Here is a 21,833-nt window from a genome sequence, read left to right on the forward strand (position 1 = left end):
TAAAACCCTCTTCCTTACTTTTCCCCTTTTGGTGTCCTGTTTCTCTTACCCTATTCCTGCTCCAGACTTTCCCAATTCCCTCTTTTTACCCCCTGTCTAATTCCACCCTACTTATATATCCTATTTCCAATCTACTGCTCTAAATCCTTATACACCTATTCTTTATCCTTCTTCACTTTCCAACCATTTTTTTTCTCTCTTATCTTTCTATTGTTTTCTTGATTGTTGAATATATTGGGCTTTTTTTTTTTTTTTAATTTGTTTGTTTGTTTTGTTTTGTGTTTTTTCTTCTTTTTTAGGACTGGTTGTGAGGTTGTTTTTCTTTTTCTTTTTCTTTTTCTTTTTTTTTTCTGCTGGTTTTTCCCTTCCCTCCCCCACCCCACCCCAGTTATTTTTGTGCTTCTGTTTTCCCTTACCCCTCTGGATATTATTGGTGGTTTGTAGTTTGCATTCATCTCCAGGGATCTGTTGCTGGAATTTGTTGAGATTAGTGGCAGTTCTATTGGAGTTTGCTCCTCATACGGGGAGTCTCTTCCCCACTTCTACTTCATTCTCTTTTTTCGCTCTCTTTTTTTCCCCCCTCTTTTTTCCCAATTCTATTTTTGCACTCCTTTTTTGTTTGTTTTTTTCTTATTTTTCTTTTCTGTTCTCTCTTTTATCTTCTTCTCTTCTTTCTCCCTTATCCCCTAATTCTCTTAATTCGGGTGGTCACCTTTATTTGGAGTTATTAATATTGTGAATATACTTGTGTTCAGTGCCTGGTACGTTGTGCCTTGCTCTGTTGTATTTTGTGCCTTTAAATCAACGCAGCAGATCCAAGCAACAGCAGCCCCCTGATCACCGCAGCCTCCTGATCACCACAGCCTCCTGATCACCACACCCTCTGTCTGTGGAACAGCAACTGTACGTGAAGCCTCCCCCCACCAGCCAGAAGAGCCAACACAGCTGTGAACAACACCCACCAGAGGAGCTGCTGCCAACTGGAAAGCAGCTGCTACCGCAACCGTCTGAGCAGCAACCACAACCCAAGGAGCCCCTGCCACCCAGGGAGCAGCCACTGAACACCTCAACATCTACATATGTCAGCGAGATCAAACATGGGTAGGCAAAGAAACCCCCAAAGGAAAGAAAAGGAGGACTCGCCAGAAAAGCAGCTAAGTGAGACAGAGATATGCAACATGACGGAAAAAGAATTCAGAATAAGGTTCCTAGAGTACATGCACCACATGTTCAAGAAGCAAGAAGAAACAGATGAAAAACTCAACTACTTATGCAAGAAGCTAGAAGAAACAGATGAAAAAATCAACAACTTAAGTAAGTCCCAAGAAGAAATGAAGAGTGACATAGCTTCAATAAAAAACTCCATTGAAAGTATCAACAGTAGACTGGGAGAAGCGGAGGACCGAATTAGTGAATTAGAAGACAAGGAAGCAAAACACACTCAAACTGTACGGCAAATGGAGAAAAAAATTAAAAGACAGGAGGAGAGCCTAAGGGAGCTTTGGGACAACATGAAACGAAACAACATACGAATAATAGGGGTGCCAGAACAACAGAAAGATGAACATGGATTAGAAAACCTATTCGAAGAAATAATATCAGAAAACTTCCCTAAGGTGGGGAAGAAAAAAGTCACACAAGCCCAGAGAGTCCCAAACAAGGTGAACCCGAAAAGACCCACACCAAGACACATCATAATTACCATGGCAAATGTTCAGGATAAAGAGAGAATCTTACAGGCTGCAAGAGAGAGACGGAAAGTAACATACAAGGGATCTCCCATTAGATTATCAAATGATTTCTCAACAGAAACACATCAGGCCAGAAAAGAATGGACGGAAATCTACAAAGTGATGCAAAGCAAAGGACTGAATCCAAGAATACTCTATCCAGCAAGGCTATCATTCAAAATTGAAGGGGAAATAAGAAGCTTCACAGACAAAAAAGGGCTAAGGGAGTTTATCACCACCAAGCCAGCCATGCAAGAAATGCTAAAGGGACTGGTGTAAAAAGAAGAAATATCAAGCTCAGAAAGAAAACAGCCACACACACACACACACAAAGAAATGGCTACAAACAAATACCTTTCAATAATAACTTTAAATGTAAATGGACTAAATGCTCCAACCAAAAGACATCGAGTGGCTGAATGGATAAAAAAACATGACCCATACATCTGCTGTCTACAAGAGACCCACCTCATTAGAAGGGACTCACACAGACTGAAAGTGAAGGGATGGAAAAATATCTTTCACGCAAATGGAAAGGAAAAGAAAGCTGGGGTAGCAATACTTATATCTGACAAAGTACATCTCAAAGTGAAGGCCATAACCAGAGATAAGGAAGGCCACTTCATAATACTAAAGGGATCAATACAACAAGAAGATATAACCCTGGTAAACATATATGCACCCAATGCAGGAGCACCCACATACATAAGAAAACTTCTGGAAGATATCAGGGGAGAGATCGACAACAATACAATCATAGTAGGGGACTTTAATACACCACTGACATCACTGGATAAATCCGCTAGACAAAAACTCAGCAAAGAAACAGCAATCCTAAATGACTCACTAGATCAGATGGACTTAATTGACATCTTCAGAACACTTCACCCCACAGCTGCGGAATATACATTCCTCTCAGGTGCTCATGGGACATATTCAAAAATAGACCACATATTGGGTCACAAGCAAAGTCTCCACAAATTCAAGAAGATTGAAATCATAAAAAGCTTCTTCACAGACCACGATGGCATAATGTTAGAAATAAACTACAATAAAAACAACCCAAAATACTCAAACACTTGGAAGCTGAATAGCATGTTATTAAATATTGATTGGGTTACCGATGACATCAAAGAAGAAATTAAAAACATCCTGGACACTAATGACAATGAAAACACAACAATCCAAAACCTCTGGGACACAATGAAAGCAGTCCTGAGAGGGAAGTTTATAGCTCTACAGGCCTATCTCAAAAAACAAGAAAAAATGGTAGTCAATCATCTAACTCTACAACTCAAAGAATTAGAAAGAGAGCAACAAGAAAACCCCAGAGTGAGCAGAAGGAAGGAGATAATAAAGATTAGAGCAGAAATCAATGAAATAGAGACCAAAAAAACAATACAGAAAATCAATGAAACCAAGAGCTGGTTCTTTGAAAGGATAAACAAGATTGACAAACCCCTAGCCAGGCTCACCAAGAAGCAAAGAGAGAGGTCCCAAATAAACCAAATCAGAAATGATAGAGGCGAAATAACAACAGACCCCACAGAAATACAAATGATTGTTAAACAATACTACGAGCAACTCTACTCCAACAAACTGGACAACCTGGAGGAAATGGACAAATTCCTAGAAAAATACAACATTCCAAAACTCAATCAGGAAGAATCTAAAAACCTCAATAGGCCAATAACTATGGAAGAAATTGAAGCAGTCATCAGAAAGCTTCCAGCAAACAAAAGCCCAGGGCCAGACGGCTTCACAGGGGAGTTCTACCAAACATTCAAGGAAGAACTAAAACCTACCCTCCTCAGACTACTACAAAAAATTCAAGAGGAAGGAACGCTTCCAAGCTCATTCTATGAAGCCAGCATCACCCTAATACCAAAACCAGGTAAAGACATCACAATGAAAGAGAATTACAGGCCAATATCCCTCATGAACATAGATGCCAAAATCCTCAACAAAATCTTAGCAAATCGGATCCAGCAGTACATCAGAAGGATCATACACCATGACCAAGTAGGATTCATCCCAGAGATGCAAGGATGGTACAACATCCGTAAATCAATAAATGTGATACATCACATAAACAAATTGAAAGAAAAAAACCACATGGTCATATCAATTGATGCAGAAAAAGCATTCGACAAAATCCAACACCCATTTTTGATAAAAACTCTCAGAAAGGTGGGAATAGAAGGATCATACCTCAACATAATAAAAGCCATATATGACAGGCCCACAGCCAACATCATACTCAATGGACAAAAACTAACACCATTTCCCCTAAGAACAGGAACAAGACAGGGATGCCCACTCTCACCACTCCTGTTCAACATAGTACTGGAAGTATTAGCCATTGCAATTAGGCAAGAAGAAGGAATAAAAGGCATCCAAATTGGAAAAGAGGAAGTAAAACTGTCCTTATTTGCAGATGACATGATATTATACATACAAAACCCTAGAGACTCCATCAAAAAGCTACTAGACTTAATACATGAATTTGGCAATGTAGCAGGATACAAAATTAACCCCAAGAAATCTGAGGCATTTCTATACACCAACAGTGAACTTTCAGAAAGGGAGATCAGAAAAACAATCCCATTTACCATCGCACCAAAAAAATTAAGATACCTAGGAATAAACTTAACTAAAGAGGTTAAAGACCTCTACTCAGAAAACTACAGGACGTTGAAAAAAGAGATAGAGGAAGACATAAACAGATGGAAGAACATACCATGTTCTTGGATTGGTAGAATCAACATCATTAAAATGTCCATACTACCCAAAGCAATCTATACATTCAACGCACTTCCCATTAAAATACCAATGGCCTTCTTCAAAGATTTAGAACGAACTCTCCAAAAATTCATCTGGAATAAAAAAAGACCCCGAATAGCTGCAACGATCCTGAGAAAGAACAAAGTAGGTGGGATCTCAATGCCAGATATCAAGCTGTATTACAAAGCCACTGTTCTCAAAACTGCCTGGTACTGGCACAAGAACAGACATATAGATCAGTGGAATAGAATAGAGAGTCCAGAAATTAGCCCGAACCAATATGCTCAATTAATTTTTGACAAAGGAGGCATGAACATACAATGGAGCCAAGATAGTCTCTTCAATAAATGGTGTTGGGAAAATTGGACAGACATATGCAAGAAAATGAAACTAGACCACCAACTTACACCATACACAAGAATAAACTCAAAATGGATAAAGGACTTAAATGTACGACAGGAAACCATAAAAATTCTAGAAGAATACAAAGGCAACAAAATCTCAGACATATGCCAAAACAATTTCTTCACTGATACAGCTCCTAGGGCAGTTGAAACTAAAGAGAAACTGAACAAATGGGACTACATCAAAATAAAAAGCTTCTGCACAGCAAAAGAAACCATCAACAAAACAACAAGAAAACCCACCTCGTGGGAAAACATATTTGCCAACGTCATATCTGATAAGGGCTTAATCTCCAAAATTTATAGGGAACTCATACAACTTAACAAAAAGAAGATAAACAATCCAATCAAAAAATGGGCAAAGGATCTAAATAGACACCTTTCAAAAGAGGACATTCAGAAAGCCAAGAGACATATGAAAACATGCTCAAAGTCACTAATCATCCGAGAGATGCAAATCAAAACAACAATGAGGTACCATCTCACACCTGTCAGAATGGCCATCATCAACAAATCAACAAACGACAAGTGCTGGAGAGGATGTGGAGAAAAAGGAACACTTGTGCACTGCTGGTGGGAATGCAGACTGGTGCAGCCACTATGGAAGGCAGTATGGAGGTTCCTCAAAAAATTGGAAATGGAACTCCCATTTGACCCTGTGATCCCACTACTAGGAATATATCCCAAGAAACCAGAAACACCTATCAGAAAGGATATATGCACCCAGATGTTCATAGCAGCACAATTCACCATAGCTAAGATCTGGAAACAGCCTAAGTGCCCATCAGTAGATGAATGGATTAGAAAACTGTGGTACATCTACACGATGGAATACTATGCTGCTGTTAAAAAGAAGGAACTCCTACCATTTGCAACATCATGGATGGAACTGGAGAGCATTATGCTAAGTGAAACAAGCCAGTCAATGAAGGAAAAATACCACATGATCTCACTCATTCATGGATAATAAAGACCATTACAAACTTTTGAACAATAATAGATACAGAGGCAGAGCTGCCTCAAACTGATTGTCAAACTGCAGTGGGAAGGCCAGAGAGAGTTGGGGGGCAGGAGGGAGGGGAGTAAGAGATCAACCGAAGGACTTGTATGCATGCATATAAGCATAACTAATGGACATAAGACACTGGGGGGTAAGGGAGGGTAGTGGTTTGTCAAGGGCGGGGGGGAGGGGGAAAGGATACTTATGTAATACCCTTTGTAATACTTTAAGAGGAAAATAAAAAAAAAAAAAAAAAAAAAAAAAAAAACAAGTGAATCTAAAAATCAAGTGAATAAATAATCTGATGAACAGAATGAACTGGTGATTATAATAGAATCAGGGACATAGAAAGGGAATGGACTGACTATTCTTGGGGGGGAAAGGAGTGTGGGGGATTGGGGAAGAGACTGGACAACAATCGTGCACCTATAGATGAGGACAGTGGGTGGGGAGTGAGGGCGGAGGGTGGGGTGGGAACTGGGAGGAGGGGAGTTATGGGGGGAAAAAAGAGGAACAGATGTGATAATCTGAACAATAAAGATTTAATTAAAAAAATAAAAAGAAAAACACTTTCATGTGTTATAATAGTGACTGTATTTTTTAAGTATTTTTATTTCTCCTGTTTTTTTTTTTTCCCATTAAAATGTCAACAGATATTTATTATTGACTATATTCATGTTTACTACATTTAAATTTTTCACAAAAATGTTTCTGAGTGTCAAATATTACCTTTTTTGTATTTTTACTTATAATTTTGTTGAAGTAAGTATGTTTCTACTCTTGGAAAAAAGAAAGAGGGTTCCAGTTAAAGACATAGGAAGATCCTGAACTTGCCTCTTCCAATAGACACACCAAATCTATAGCTACATATGGAACAATTTCCTTTGACAAAAACAAACACCTAAAAACTGGCAGAGCAACTCCTTCATATCTGCCAATCAAGAGGAAACCCACATTAGAGCAGGTAAGAAAGGCTGAGACATAATCTCACAAACTCTTCCATGGAACAGTGACCCACAATTGGCAGAAAACTGGAAACCAGGAGCTTCTCCATGAGGGGCAAAGGGTTCATACTCAACATTGGGCAACCTAACTTTTAACCTTTTGCACTCCAAAGTCGAGGCTGAATGACAGACCAGGCGCTAGTAGCAGGTCCAACGTCGAGTTGGTGATTGAGCTAATTGGCAATTTCCGCCAGGGAATTACTGCAACCAAGAGAGGAAGGACTTCCAATTCGGACCACACTGTTTGAATTCCAAAAATAAAATTGGAGCGCAAAGGGTTAATACCAGCATCTGAGAGACAAGCCCAAAGCATCTATATTTAATGACCAATGGGGCTTGTCACCAAGGGACTATCTTGAACTGAGAAATAGCGCTTAAAAGGGCTTATGCACAGGCTCAACTGCCATGGTGCCCAGGGCAGAAGCAATCCTTGGAAAAGTACCCGGACTTTATGTGAGAAACAGGGTCCTGCTGGGATACTCTTGGGGAAAGGAGGCTGGTGGGCACCATCTTTCCGTGTGCCCTGTCTTGCTAAAGCTGCTGTGTGCTACCTTTTTTATTCTTTTTCCTTTTCTCTTTTTTTAGGTGAATACTGTCTTTGCAGTGGATCCAGCCAGTAGTATTCCAAAGTGATAATATCTCCCAGATAGGATCCTCTACACAGGTCTGGTGCCCTGTGTTTCGTGGCTACCACCCAGGGCTATTACCCCTGATTGCCTGGCTCTAGAGGCCAGAGAGGTGGTGTTCTTGGGTCCCATGGGACTGTAGCAATCTTGTTAGACTACCACTCCCAGGGCACTGCAACAGCTAAATGAGTAGGGCACATCCCAGTGTTTCTGAGAAAGAGGCCCATTTGCTTGTTCAGAAGATCTGCCTGATGGGTACACATATATAGGCCTACTGCGGTGCTCTCAGGGAACAGAGGACAATGACGGCATTCACACAAGCTCACCCTTATCTCCCAGAACAGAGCTTATATCCTTGACTGGTGGCCTGATTTTTGCAGCTGCTACCAGGGGATACATCTACATCACCTGGCTCTAGGGGCCAGCTGACTTATGCTGTGGGTCCCACAGGACTGTAAGGAACACATAAAGAGTCTTAAACAGCTACTACCCCTAGGGCACAACAGAGGCAGGGGCTCAGCATTTCTGTGAAAGAGGCCTATTACCTTATCATCATAGCTGTAGGCTGAGAAACAGGCATCTAATTTAACACACATCCAAGAGTGACTGAAAACCTTTCCTGAGACTTAGAGGTCAGGAATTACCTTCACACACTCTGCCACATTCCAGAGCACCAGCATCTCTTGGAGGGGAAGCTCTTACATGTGTCTGGTGCTCTGGTTTTTGTGGCTACAGTCCAGGGGATAATCCTTAATTGCCTGGCTCTGGTAGCCAAGGGGGCTTGGGAACCAAGGGAATATGACAATCAGAGAGACAGGTCTTGGCAGGCTACCACCAGGCACTACAGAGACAGAAGACTGAAACACATGCCCATCCTTACTGTGAAACAGGCCTACTTGCCTGGGACAAGTCTGGCACACATGTAGGGGCTACAGAAATGCCCTCAGGGAATGCATCTCTGTGCTCTCTCTCTACCCCAGGACAGCGCACCAGTATTTCTCAGAAAGGAGCTTACGCTTGACTAAAACACCAATTTTTAAGACAGCCACTTGGCTCTGGTGGCTGATGGGGCTTACACCTTTGGTCCCACAGACTGCATATATTTGCATTCAAGAGCTGCTGCCCAAGGGTCTGGCTTACAAAAGCCTGGATCTAGGTGTTGAGACTCTCTCCTATGGGGAATCAACTGGTCTTTGCACACCGGGAACCACCTTGGATTATTAAACATAAAACAGGCTGCTTAAAGAGGTTTCATCCTGGCCTGCATGGCTCAGTGGTTGAGCATCGACCTATGAACCAGGAGGCCGCAGTTCAATTCCCATCAGGACACATGCCTGGGTTGCAGGTTCCATCCCCAGTGTGCAACATGTAGGAGGCAGCGGATCGATGATTCTCTCATCACTGATGTTTCTATCTCACCTTTCCTCTCTGAAATCAATTTTAAAAAAAGGTTTTAGAGACAACCAAGGTCTAGATCACGCTGAGTGATAAGATTAATCTCCTAAACTAGGGGTAGGGAACCTTTTTTCTGCCAAGAGCCATTTAGATATTTAAAATATCATTTCACAGCCCATATAAAATTATCAACTTAAAAATTAGCCTGCTATATTTGGTCAAACATTTAATTAACTCACCCCTAATGCCTTGACAGGTCTGGATGTTCCCCACCACTGTCCTAAACAAAGTAAAACCCTCAAGACTGGGAAAGATGGCTGTTTCACCTTATGCATGGAAACAAACACAGAATTAAGCAATTAAAGAAAAACAAATATCACCAGATAAAGATAAAATCTTGGGAGGTACTAATAAAGAGTTGAAATTAATGATCATAAAGCTGCTTATAAACAAGACTTGGGAGAAGAATGAGTGGACCGGGTGAGAACTTCAATAAAGTGAAGGAAAATATAAGAAAGTATCAAACATAGATAGCTAAAGAATATAATAAATAAACTGAGAAATGTACTAGAGGGTTCAATAGAAGACAGAATTAGTAAGCTTAAAGACAGTACAGAAAAAGTCACCTAGTAAGAGTAAACAGGAATGAAAAGAAAGTGAAGCTAGATTAAGAAACTTATCTAAACAATTAAGCTGACTAGAATTTGCATTGAAAGAGTTCCAGGAAAAAAAGAGAGAGGAGCTGCAATCTTCCCTAACCTGGGGAAGAAAACACTTCCAGATCAAAAAAGCCTAGAGCAGCGGTTCTCAACCTGTGGGTCGCCAACCTGTGGGTCGAGACCCCTTTGGAGGTCAAACGAAGACCATCGGAAAACACGTATGTAATTACATATAGCAGCGGTTCTCAACCTGAGGGTTGAATGACCCTTTCACAGGGGTCACCTAAGACCATCGGAAAACACATATACAATTACATATTGTTTTTGTGATTAATCACTATGCTTTAATTATGTTCAATTTGTAACAATGAAAATACATCCCGCATATCAGATATTTACATTACGATTCATAATAGTAGCAAAATTACAGTTATGAAGTAGCAACGAAAATAATTTTATGGTTGGGGGTCACCACAACATGAGGAACTGTATTAAAGGGTCGTGGCATTAGGAAGGTTGAGAACCACTAGCCTAGAGGGTTCCAAATGAAATGAACCCAAAGAGACCCACAGCAAGACATCAATTAAAAAGTTAAAGACAAGAAGATAATTTTTAAAGCAGTAAGAAAAAAACAAAAACAACATGATATACAGAAGGGAATTTACACATTTTTCAGCAAAAACTCTGCAGGCCAGAAGGGAGTGATATAACATATTCAAAGTGCTGAAAGAAAACAACACTTTCCAAACAAGAATACTCAGCCCAGCAAAGATATCATTTAGAATTGAAGGAGAAATAAGAGTTTTCCAGACAAGCTAATGGAGTTCAGCACCACAAAACCAACCTTACAAGGAAAAGTTACAGAGACTTTAAGCTGAAAAGAAAGGGAGCTAAAAAATAACAAGAAAACATCTTAAAGTATAAATTTTACTGGGAAAGGTAAATATATAGTAAAGGAAGTTGATTATGCTGAAACCGGTTTGGCTCAGTGGCTAGAGCGTCGGCCTTCGGCCCCAAAGGTCCCAGGTTCGATTCCGGTCAAGGGCATGTACCTTGGTTGCAGGCATATCCCCAGTAGGAGATGTGCAGGAGGCAGCTGATCGATGTTTCTCTCTCATGGATGTTTCTAACTCTCTATCTTTCTCCATTCCTCTCTGTAAAAAATCAATAAAATATATTTTTTTTAAAAAAAAAAAAGGAAGTTGATTACTTATAATGCTGTTAAAAAGATTACAAGACAAAGGTAGTAAGAACAACTGAAATAGCTACTTTAGGGTACACAAGATAAAATGATGTGAAATATGACAACCATGCAAATTGGAAGGAAAGTATTAAAACTATTATTATTTGCAGATGGCATAAATTATATATAGTGAAAACACTAAGGATTCCACCAAATAACTATTAGAACTAATAAATTAATTTGTTACAGTGGCAGAAAACAAAGTTAAAAATGCAATTGATTTCTGAATTTTATACACCAAAGATTAACTATCAGAAAGAGAAATTAACATTTACAATTGCATTAAGAAATTAAAATACCTAAGAATAAATTTATCCAAGGAGGTGAAAGACCTATTACTCAAAAAATAATACACTTAAAAAAATTAAAGGTACAAATAAATCAAACCATATACCATGCTCATGGATAGGAACAATTAACATCATTAAAATGCCCATACTACCCAAAGCAATCTATAAATTCAACTCAAAGTCTATCAAAATACCAAGACAAAACTATAACCATCTTAAAAAGCCACGAACAATAAAAGCTATCTTGAGAAAAAAGAACACAGTTGGAGGTTCACACTATTTGATATCAAACTACACTACAGGCCTATATTAATCAAAACAACATGGCACTGGCTTAAAAACAGATACAAAGATCAATGGAACAGAACAGAAAGACCAGAAATAAACCCTTATCAAAAGATCCATCTATGACAAAGGAGGCAAGAATATGCCATGGGGTAAAGCCAGTCTCTTCAATAAAGTATACTAGAAAAACTGAACAGAAACGTACAAAAAAAAAAAAAAGAAAGAAAGACCACATTCGGACTCCACACACAAGAAATAAACTAAAAATGGGTTAAAGAGCCCTAACCGGTTTGGCTCAGTGGATAGAGTGTCAGCCTGCAGACTGAAAGGTCCCAGGTTCGATTCCAGTCAAGGTCATGTACCTTGGTTGCGGGCACATCCCCAGTAAGGGGTGTGCAGGAGGTAGCTGATCGACGTTTCCCTCTCATCGATGTTTCTAACTCTCTATGCCTCTCCCTTCCTCTCTGTAAAAAAAATCAATAAAATATTTAAAAAATAATAAAAATAAAAATGGGTTAGAGATTTAAGACCTGAAACCATAAGACAAATAGAAGAAAACACTTTGACATTGCTTTTAGTAATACTTTTTTGAGTATGTCTCCTTGAGCAATGCAAACGAAAAAATATACAAATGAGAAACCATTAAACTAAAAAGTTTTGCACAACAAAGGAAACCATCAATAAAACAAGACAACCTTCTCAATGGAGTAAACTATTACCAATAATATACCTGTTAAGGGTTTAATATCCAAAATATATAAGGAACTCATACAACTTAATACTAACAAAAGAAAAAATGCAATTAAAAAATGGGTATAGGACCTGAAGAGCCATTTCTCTAATGAGGACATGTACATGGCCAATTGACATAGAAAAGATGTTCAACATCACCAATCAGGGAAATGCAAATTAAAGCCACAATGAGATATCACCTCACACCTGTCAGAATGACTGTCATCAAAATCAACATATAACTGCCGGGAGCCGGTCCATCCTTGCTGCTTGACACAGTCGCTGCAGAGAAGAAACGTCTGCACAGCATATGTTTCAAGGGACCTGGTGTATATAGCATACTGTTCTTAATATGTTTGCTCCCCTTAGCGCTATGTGTTTTAACCAAGGTCACCTCTCTGAGAAAGGTTGTTTCCCCAGGTAGGGATTTTTCCCTGAAGTTACCCTTGACTAAGTGCCAGGCGGGTAGTTAATCACTTTAACTACAAACAATCACGCTTAAGCTACATAATCTTTACTCCCTGGAATGGAGATAAGAAACACCCTAACCTTTGGAATAGAAATTGATAGGATTAAAATCAACTGGTATAAATACAGATGTAACAAGACAACAGAACATAGAACCTAAAGACAGAACCTAGCGAGAGAACATGGTAAAAGATCCTGGACAGAACCTGGCTACAGAATCTGGCGGGAGAACCTTGCTATGCTGATCAACTGAACGCTGCCTCCATGTCATTCCTTCTTCGCTGACTCCGTCCACACCTTTGGGGACCCCTGGTCCTGCTGGGGTTGGACCCCAGCATATAACAAGTACTGAACTACCATATGATCCAGCAATTCTGCTGGGTATTTATCAGAAGTAATCTAAAACACTAATTCAAAAAGATACATGCAGCCCTATGTTCACTGCAGCATTTATAATAGCCAAACTATATAAGCAACCTAAGTGTCTTCTGATGGGTGATTAAGAAGAGGTAGTACATATATACAATGGAACACTACTCAACCATAAAGAAAAAAAAAAATGAAATGCTGCCATTTGTAACAACATGGATAGATCCTGAGAGTGTCATGCTCAGTTAATTAAGTCAGACAGAGAAAGACAAAAAACATAATTTTTCACTTATATGTGGAATCTAAAAAACAAAACAAACAGAAACAAACTGATAAGGTACAGAAAATAGCATAGTGGTTACCAGAGAGAAAGGGCTATGGTGGGAGGATAAAGAAGGTAAAATATATAGTGATGAAAGGAAACTAGACTTTGGGTGGTAAGCACACAATGCAATATACTGATGATATATTACAGAATTGTACTATTGTAACTTACATAATGTTACTTACCAATGTCACCCCAACAAATTTAATTTTTAAAAAAAGTTGCAAAATGCATTGCACAGGAAAACAAGAATAAACTCTAAGAAAAATTAGCAATCTGAAAATTAGAATTATTAAAAATGAAAATTATTGTCCAAGAACAACAGAATGGATAATGCAAGAAAACTAAACCAGTATCATGAAGATCATATATAAATATTACTTTTACATGATTCAAAATGGTTAATTATATATCAGATTTCCATATACAGTTCCTTATTATTGGCACTGTGTTTCATTGATCTGTTTTCTTTCTGTATACTGATACTAATGCTATACTCTTTTAATTCTATTTTATTATTTGGGAAGACAAGTTCTCCCTTCATTATCAAACATTTTAATAAATTTATACTATATTTTTAAATTTTAGAATTAGCCTGTCAAATTCTGTATTAAAAATCTCACTGGAAATTTGGATTGGGATTGCATTAAATTTATACATATTAACAATATTATGAGTTATATTAAAAATATGATACAAATGTTTGAGAGAACATTTTTGCGATTTTGAGTCTTTCCATCAAATTTATGTTTCTGTACGTTTGCTTTCATTTCATATCCTTTATTAAAATGTCCTTCTATGCTAGTTACAAAGTACATTTTCCCATTTTCCTCCTGTAATGTAGGAATCCTATTGCCGTGTATATTTTTGGTTCCAGTCACATTACTAGACTTATGATGTCTAATAATTTTTAGATTATTTTCATTGGTTTTGTAGGTATTTTCCATTTGCAAAAATGATCATTTTACTTAGCAGTTTAAAAATATTAAAAATAGTTATTTGATAGAATCTCTATAGTAATATTAAATACTGATGGAGAGCAGGCTTGATTGGTGTTGCTACTGTTTCTCCATTAAGTATGGTGTTTGAGACAGCTATTAAAACATACCCTTTATCAAGATTTAAAAAAAAAACTTTCATTATTAAGCATGTTATGAGTAACAAGTTATTTTCTCAAAATTTCAGTATCCAATAAGATATTTATCTCCTTAAATATCCAATGAAGTTTTGTTTACTTAATTGTTATATAGTGTATTCGGTGCCAGACACTAAATGCTATATATATTACTGCATGTAATCTCTATACCCATTCCATTTGAGAGATGAGGAAACTGAGGCACAAGAGTAACATACATAGCTAGTAAGTGGTTGAGTCAGGAATGAATATAGGAGATTTGGATTCAGATTTTATATACTCTTGAAACTATTCTTAATATCCATTCTAATAAACAACTTCTTTTTAAAGTTTTCTTTAGGAATTTTGCATATATTTTCATCAGTGGGATCAGCCTATAAATAAATCTCTTTCTTGTGCTATTGTTTAGTTTTTAAATCAGAATCATGCTATCACTATATAATAAATTTGCAAGTTTTCTGTAGTAGCCACTATCTAAATTGACCACATATGATCCCCATTTTCTAATATTCATGACCTATGCAATTGCCTTTTTCATTGTACCAGGGTTGGTTTATCAGTGAATAAACCAATAAAATAGGATGAAAGTGACATTATTTCAAGATTAGTTCAGAAAAAAACTACAACTTCTACACTGGACTCTCTCTTCATTCACTATGGAGAATCTGTTGGGGAGCACACGAGACTTGGTTGGAAGGTTGTAAGAAGGACATTCTGAGAAAAGGGAAGTGTGTGGAAGACCGCCTGCCCTGTTTATCAGAATTCCGACTTAGGGGAGTGTCGTAGGCGGTGCCCCTAATTATTCCTTGACCTTTCCAAACAAGTCTGTGCATGTGCAGACCCCCGGGTGTTTACTGGAATTCTTATGCTTAATCTCTGGATGCCCCTAGAGGACAATGTAAACACATGTGTCATCCCAAGATTACTTACCCTACTGATTGCATCTAAAGATAAAAATTCCAATAAAAGCCTAAGGAGGCAGGCAATCAAGGCTGCCTGGTTGCTATCAGCCAGGCTGTCCCTTAGCTTTCTCTTTCACAGTGAACTGCAGCAGAGTAATCTGTTCATCCTTCGCTCAGGGGCTGCTGGTCAGCCCTGGCAAGGTGGCGCCCTGTGTGAGGGGCCCCAGCAAGAATCCAGCTCCCATGTCTTAATAGACACAGGTAGCCCCACAGAGAGGCTTATGTGGTGAAGAACTAAAACTCCCATGTCAATAGCTGGAAGAAACTGATGCCTGTCAACCACCACATGAAAAAGTTGGATGCATGACTGTAGCACCAGACAATAGCTTGATTGTAATCTCCTGAGATACCCTGAATCATATTACCAGGCTAAGACACTTCCAGATTCTTGACCTTTAGATATTGTATAAGATGATAAATGTGTTGTTTTAAACTGCCAAGTTTTGGGGTAATTTGTAATACAGCAATAGGAAACGAACGAAGTTTTTCACATGAATAGTTCAAAATAACTGCTTTAAGATGCTCACTGAGGTCAGAACACAATGAGAATTTCAATAAACAGAAAATATAAGAAAGTATCAAACACAAATGATGGAGTTAAAGAATAAAATAATTGTACTGAAATATACAATGCGGGAGGGGGGGGAGGTGGTTCAGTAGCAGACTAGAAAAAGCAGGAGAAAGACTCAATGACAAGGCAGTGGTACTCATCCAATCAGAGCAGCAAAAGAAAAATGAAAATAAGAGAACTTAAGGGACTTATGGGACAGTATCAAAAAAGCCCAAATATTTGCATTATAGGGGTCCCTAAATAAAAAGGGTAGAAAACTTCCCTAATCTGGGGAAGAAAAGGCATGCAGTCCAGAAATCCCAGAGAGTTCCAAATGAAATGTACTGAAAGAGACTCCTAAGATACATTATAAATAGTTAAAAGTTAAAGAAATCTTAAACGAAGCAAAAGAAAAAAATGGTATGTTATGTTCAAGGGAACCCCTATAATATCAACAGATTTTTCAACAGAAATATTATAGGCTAGAAAGGAGTGGCATAATATATTTAAAGCACTTTTAAGAGAAAATTTACAAACTAGAATACTCTCCCTAACAAAGTTATCCTTCAGAACTAAATGAGAATGATTTTTCCATAAAAGTACAAGTTAGAGTTCATGACCGACCAGCCTTACAAAAAATGTTAAAGGGACTTCCTTAGCTTAAACAAAAAGGAGCTAATTTGTAATAGAAAAACATAAAAGTATAAATCTCACTGCTTAAAATATATATATTAAAATTCAGAAAAATCTAATGTAAAAGCGATGAATTAATCACTTACAAAGCTAGTATTAAAGCAGAAACAGTAAAAATAACTACAATAATGTTATGAGAAACATAAAAACATGTAAATGGGGGCAAATGTCAACAAAACACACTATTACAAATATAAGTTGTTGTATGGAAGTCTCATGATAACAAAAAAGTAAAAACCTATAGTATAAAATAAAGAGAAAGAAATATAAGCCTACTCTATAGAAAATCATCATAAAGGGAAGAAAACAAGAAAAGAAGGAACAAAGGAATTACAAAAAAAGCTATAAAACAATTAACAAGACCCATACCTATCAATACCTACTTTAAGTATAAATAGATTAAATTCTGCTCCATGGGGAGCGGGCCTAAGCCATCAGTAGGACATCCCCTGAGGGCTCCCGAACTGTGAGAGGGACCCCTCCGCCCAAAGTGCATGACTTTTCATGCACCAGGCCTCTAGTATATCTATAATAATAAAAGGTAATATGCAAATCAGACCGGACAGCTGAACAACCTTCTGGACAAAGCTGGGGCTGCAACGGGCCTCTAGTATAGAATAAACTTGTTTAATTAGACCTGCTTTCTGATGTAGCTAAACTTTTTCCAGCCCAGTGAAGCACCCCAACTTCTCTTTCAGGTAATTGTCAGCAACACAGCAGTAAATATCAACATGAAGCAGATTATTATTGTAGATCACTCAGGGAGAACAAAGGGTAAAATATTTAACTGCAGCAGTATTTGACTATGCAAAGGAACCATCAGCAAAATAAAAGGCAACTTACCAAATGGGAGAAAATATTTGCAAATAATTTATCTGTAAGGGGTTAATATTCAAAATATAAAGAACTCATACAACACAATAGCAATAAAAACAAAAACACCAATCTGATTTAAAAATAGGTAGAGGTTCTGAATAGACTCCCTCCCCCGACCCCAAAGAAGACATCCATATCCCAACAAATAAATGAAAAGATACTTTAACTTCACTAATCATCAGGGAAATGCAAATCAAAGCCACAGAGAGATATCATCTCACATCTGTTAGAATTACTATCAAAAAGGGAGAAAATAACAAGAGTTTGCAAGGATATGGAGAAAAGGGAATATAAACTGATGCAACCACTATGGTAAACAGTAAGGAGTTCTTTCAGAAAAGTAAAAATAGAACTACTATATGAAGGAAACAGAAACATTAAGTGGAAAAGACACTGGATACTCAATGCATCATTATTTACAACAACCAAGAAATGGAAACAATGTAGTGTCCATTAACCAATGAATGGATAAATGTGGCATATGTATTCAGCTATAAAAACAGAAGGAAATCTTGCAATTTGTTATATCGTGGAAGGAACTTGATGGCATTATGCTAAGTAAAATAAGTCTGTCAGAGAAAGACAAACACCACACAATCTCACTTAAATGTGGAATCTTAAACACACACACACACAACTCAGTGCTGCAGAGAACAGATCATAGTTTCCTGAGATGGGGGTGGAGCAAAATGTTTGAAGATGATAAAAGGTACAAACTTCCAGTCATAAAATTATTAAGTCCTGGCATGTAAAGTAAAACATAGTAACTATAGCCGAAACCGGTTTGGCTCAGTGGATAGAGCGTCGGCCTGCGGACTGAAAGGTCCTAGGTTCGATCCCGGTCAAGGGCATGTACCTGGGTTGCGGGCACATCCCCAGTGGGAGATGTGCAGGAGGCAGCTGGTCGATGTTTCTCTCTCATCGATGTTTCTAACTCTCTATCTCTCTCACTTCCTCGCTGTAAAAAATCAATAAATTTAAAAAAAAAAAACAAAAAAAACATAGTAACTATAGTTAATAACTATAATAACTGCATTGCATATGTGAAAGTTACTAAGAAAATACATCTTATAAATTCTCATCACAAGACAAAATATTGTTACAACGTATAATGATGGATATTAACTAGACTTATTGTGATGATCGTTTCAAATATATACATGTTATTATAATGAACACCTGAAACAAATATGTCATATGTCAATCATATCTCAATAAAAATTTAAAATACATGAAATAAAGTACCTTTAGATTGTATTTATGAGCTTTATCCAAAATAGTTGGTACCAAGTCATCAGTAGGTACTCCATTCTCATCATGTGAATCAGGTGGGTACCAAGAAACGGCTAATACACCTAACAGAAAAGACCAAAAAGAAAAAAAAAATGAACACAGAAACAAGAATGACTGCAGGTATTCTTTAAGAAAAAAAAAAAAAGTGGGGGAGGGGCACAATGAGAATTAAAGTTTTAACAAAAGAGAAATATCTTCCCTTAACACTGTTTTGTTACCTTAGATACTACCTATGGCTATTAGATTACTTTGTATAATCAATTTTATGAACTTTTTCAGGCATTAGTAACTGAATTAACAGGTGTTTATTTTTAATTTTTTTTTAAATATATTTTATTGATTTTTTACAGAGAGGAAGGGAGAGGGATAGAGAGTTAGAAACATCAATCAGCTGCCTCCTGCACATCTCCTACTGGGGATGTGCCCGCAACCCAGGTACATGCCCTTGACCGGAATCGAACCTAGGACCTTTCAGTCCTCAGGCCGACGCTCTATCCACTGAGCCAAACCGGTTTCGGCGAGGTGTTTATTTTTTTAAGCAAATTTTAGGTTTATAGAAAAACTGCACCCAAAGTACAGTATTCCCATATATGTACTCCCTGTTTACCCAACCTCTCTCCATCCCATATAGTTTCTATTATTATTAGCATCCTGTTTTAGTGTGGTACATTTGTTAAAACTGATGAATATTGATACATCATTATTAACTAAAGTCCACAGATTACAGTAGGGTTCACTCTTGAGTTGTACAGTTCTATGGCTTTTGATAAATAAATACATGCTGCGTGACCACTATTACAGTATCATCTAGATTAGTTTTTCTGCTCTCAAAAAGTCTGTGTGCTCTACCTATTTATCCCTCTTCTCTTCCCCTCAACTCCTTGAACCATAATTGATCTGTTTACTATTTTTATAGCTTTGCTTTTCCCAGAATGTCATATAGGTGGAATAAAAAAGTAACTTTTGTCTTGACTGGCTTCTCACACTTAGCAATATGCATTTAAGGTTCACTTATGTGTTTTTATGGATTTATGGCTCATTCTTTTTATTGCTAAATTAGAGGCCCAGTGCATGGATCCGTGCACTAGTGGGGTCCCTCAGCCTGGCCTGCGGGATCGGGCCAAAACCTGCTCTCTGACATCCCCTGAGTAGTCCTGGATTGCGAGAGAGCGCAGGCCAGGCCAAGGGACCCCACTGGTGCGCAATTGGGGCTGGGGAGGGACGCAGGAGAGCTCCAGTGCATGTCCGGCCCATCTTGCTCCGTCCCAATCGGCTGGACCCTAGCAGCAAGTTAACCTACCAGTTGGAGCGTCTGCCCCCTGGTGGTCAGTGCACATCATAGTGAGTGGTTGAGCAGCCTTAGCTTATCATTAGTATATTATGCTTTGATTGGTTGAACGGACGACAGGACAACCAGACACTTAGCATATTAGGCTTTTATTATAGAGGATAGTATCCCATTGTAGAAATGTACCACACTTTATTCACCTACTGAAGGACATCTTGGTTGCTTCAAGTTTGGGACAATTATGAATAAAGGTGCTAAGACTTGGGGAAGATATTCTTTGTTCTTTGGTCTTCCTTATCTTGTTACTGTGCTTCAATTTCTTTATTGTATCCATTATCACCTCCACGTATTTAATGCTATCCCATACTGTGCTTCACAATCCAATTTTATCTTTGTACAGTAAGTCTTCATTTAATGCAGATAGCCTGATTTAAGTCTGCATGGTTCAACTTCCAGGGGATAACTGCATTGCCCTGCCAAGGGGATTAACATCCCTCCCTCCCCCAAGTAGGAAGGACCAACTTTCCAGGGAACAACCATACAATACGAAGGTGGGGGTGGGGGAAAGAGAATAAGTAAAAGAGATTTTTATGCTGAGGCATGTGCAGTAGAAATCAGATGACGAAGCAAAACTATTAGACCACTGCAGTCGGAGCCAAAATGGGACATAACAGCCTGGGAAAATCTGAGAAAAGGACTGGATAGGTTAAGGGCACAGAAACTCAAAGACCAAGGAAAGGGATTGCATAGGGCAGTGATGGCGAACCTTTTGAGCTCGGCGTGTCAGCATTTTGAAAAACCCTAACTTAACTCTGGTGCCGTGTCACATATAGAAATTTTTTGACATTTGCAACCATAGTAAAACGAAGACTTATATTTTTGATATTTATTTTATATATTTAAGTGCCATTTAACAAAGAAAAATCAACCAAAAAAATGAGTGTCATAGGTTCGCCAACACTGGAGTAGGAGGAGAACCCAGCATAAGCCACAAAGAATTAGAAAGAAGACTGGTTAGTTTGAAAGAAAGCTTATCCCTTCACAAGCCCAAAGTAATATGATCAAAGCTTATTAACAAATGCCAGGGGCTGGTTCCTTCACACCTTCTCTCTTCCCATTGCAGCCACAGGAGTGAAGCACAGTGCTGATCAGGCCAGAGGGCAGCCAGGAGCAGAGTCTATGTTGGACTACCAGAGCCAAGGTGATGGCAGTACAGTATGGATCCTGACCCTCTTGCTGGGTTGTGTAATTGTGCTGACCAGACCACAGACTTCCACAGCGAGATGGAGCTCAGCCACCTGGTCTTGGATGAGACATTGGGACCCTGAGGGCAGTCCTAGGTTTCCACTCCAATAAATACTGCCACTATTCACATCCTCCTATGCCTAAGTCTCCAAAATGCTTTTCTCACAACCCCGTGGAAGTATCCCATTTCCACTGGCAACACTATGGCATCTCCTCAACGTTATAACGAAAGACATAGAACAAACATTATTTGAGGACCTGCTGTATAGTGGAGAAGACTCACTCATGAGCTCTACATAAGTAGTATTCTGGGAACCAAGCCAATGATGATTGTAACCTAAGGACAGTTGGACCATTTACAATGGTAAATGAGTCCTTCACAGTCATCAGATTCCTGTAAAATACATCAACCAGGTATCATTAATAAGTAATACCTATTACTATGTATTTCTACCTTTCCAATTGCTTAATGAAAAG

At 38.3% G+C, this 21,833-nt stretch overlaps 1 protein-coding gene across 1 annotated transcript in view; it reads right to left on the reverse strand.

Annotated features, from left to right (window-relative positions):
- MANEA (mannosidase endo-alpha) overlaps positions 1-21,833 on the reverse strand; it is a 58,948-nt gene that overhangs the window by 15,267 nt on the left and 21,848 nt on the right. The window contains exon 3 of the mRNA XM_070418059.1: positions 18,776-18,885. Within this exon, the coding sequence (XP_070274160.1) occupies positions 18,776-18,885 (110 nt within the window). The remainder of the gene's footprint in view (positions 1-18,775; positions 18,886-21,833) is intronic.

This window comes from Myotis yumanensis, unplaced genomic scaffold (assembly GCF_028538775.1).
Source record: "Myotis yumanensis isolate MYYU_CA2020_CCGP unplaced genomic scaffold, mMyoYum1.0.hap1 SCAF_6, whole genome shotgun sequence".
Lineage (NCBI taxonomy): Eukaryota > Metazoa > Chordata > Mammalia > Chiroptera > Vespertilionidae > Myotis > Myotis yumanensis.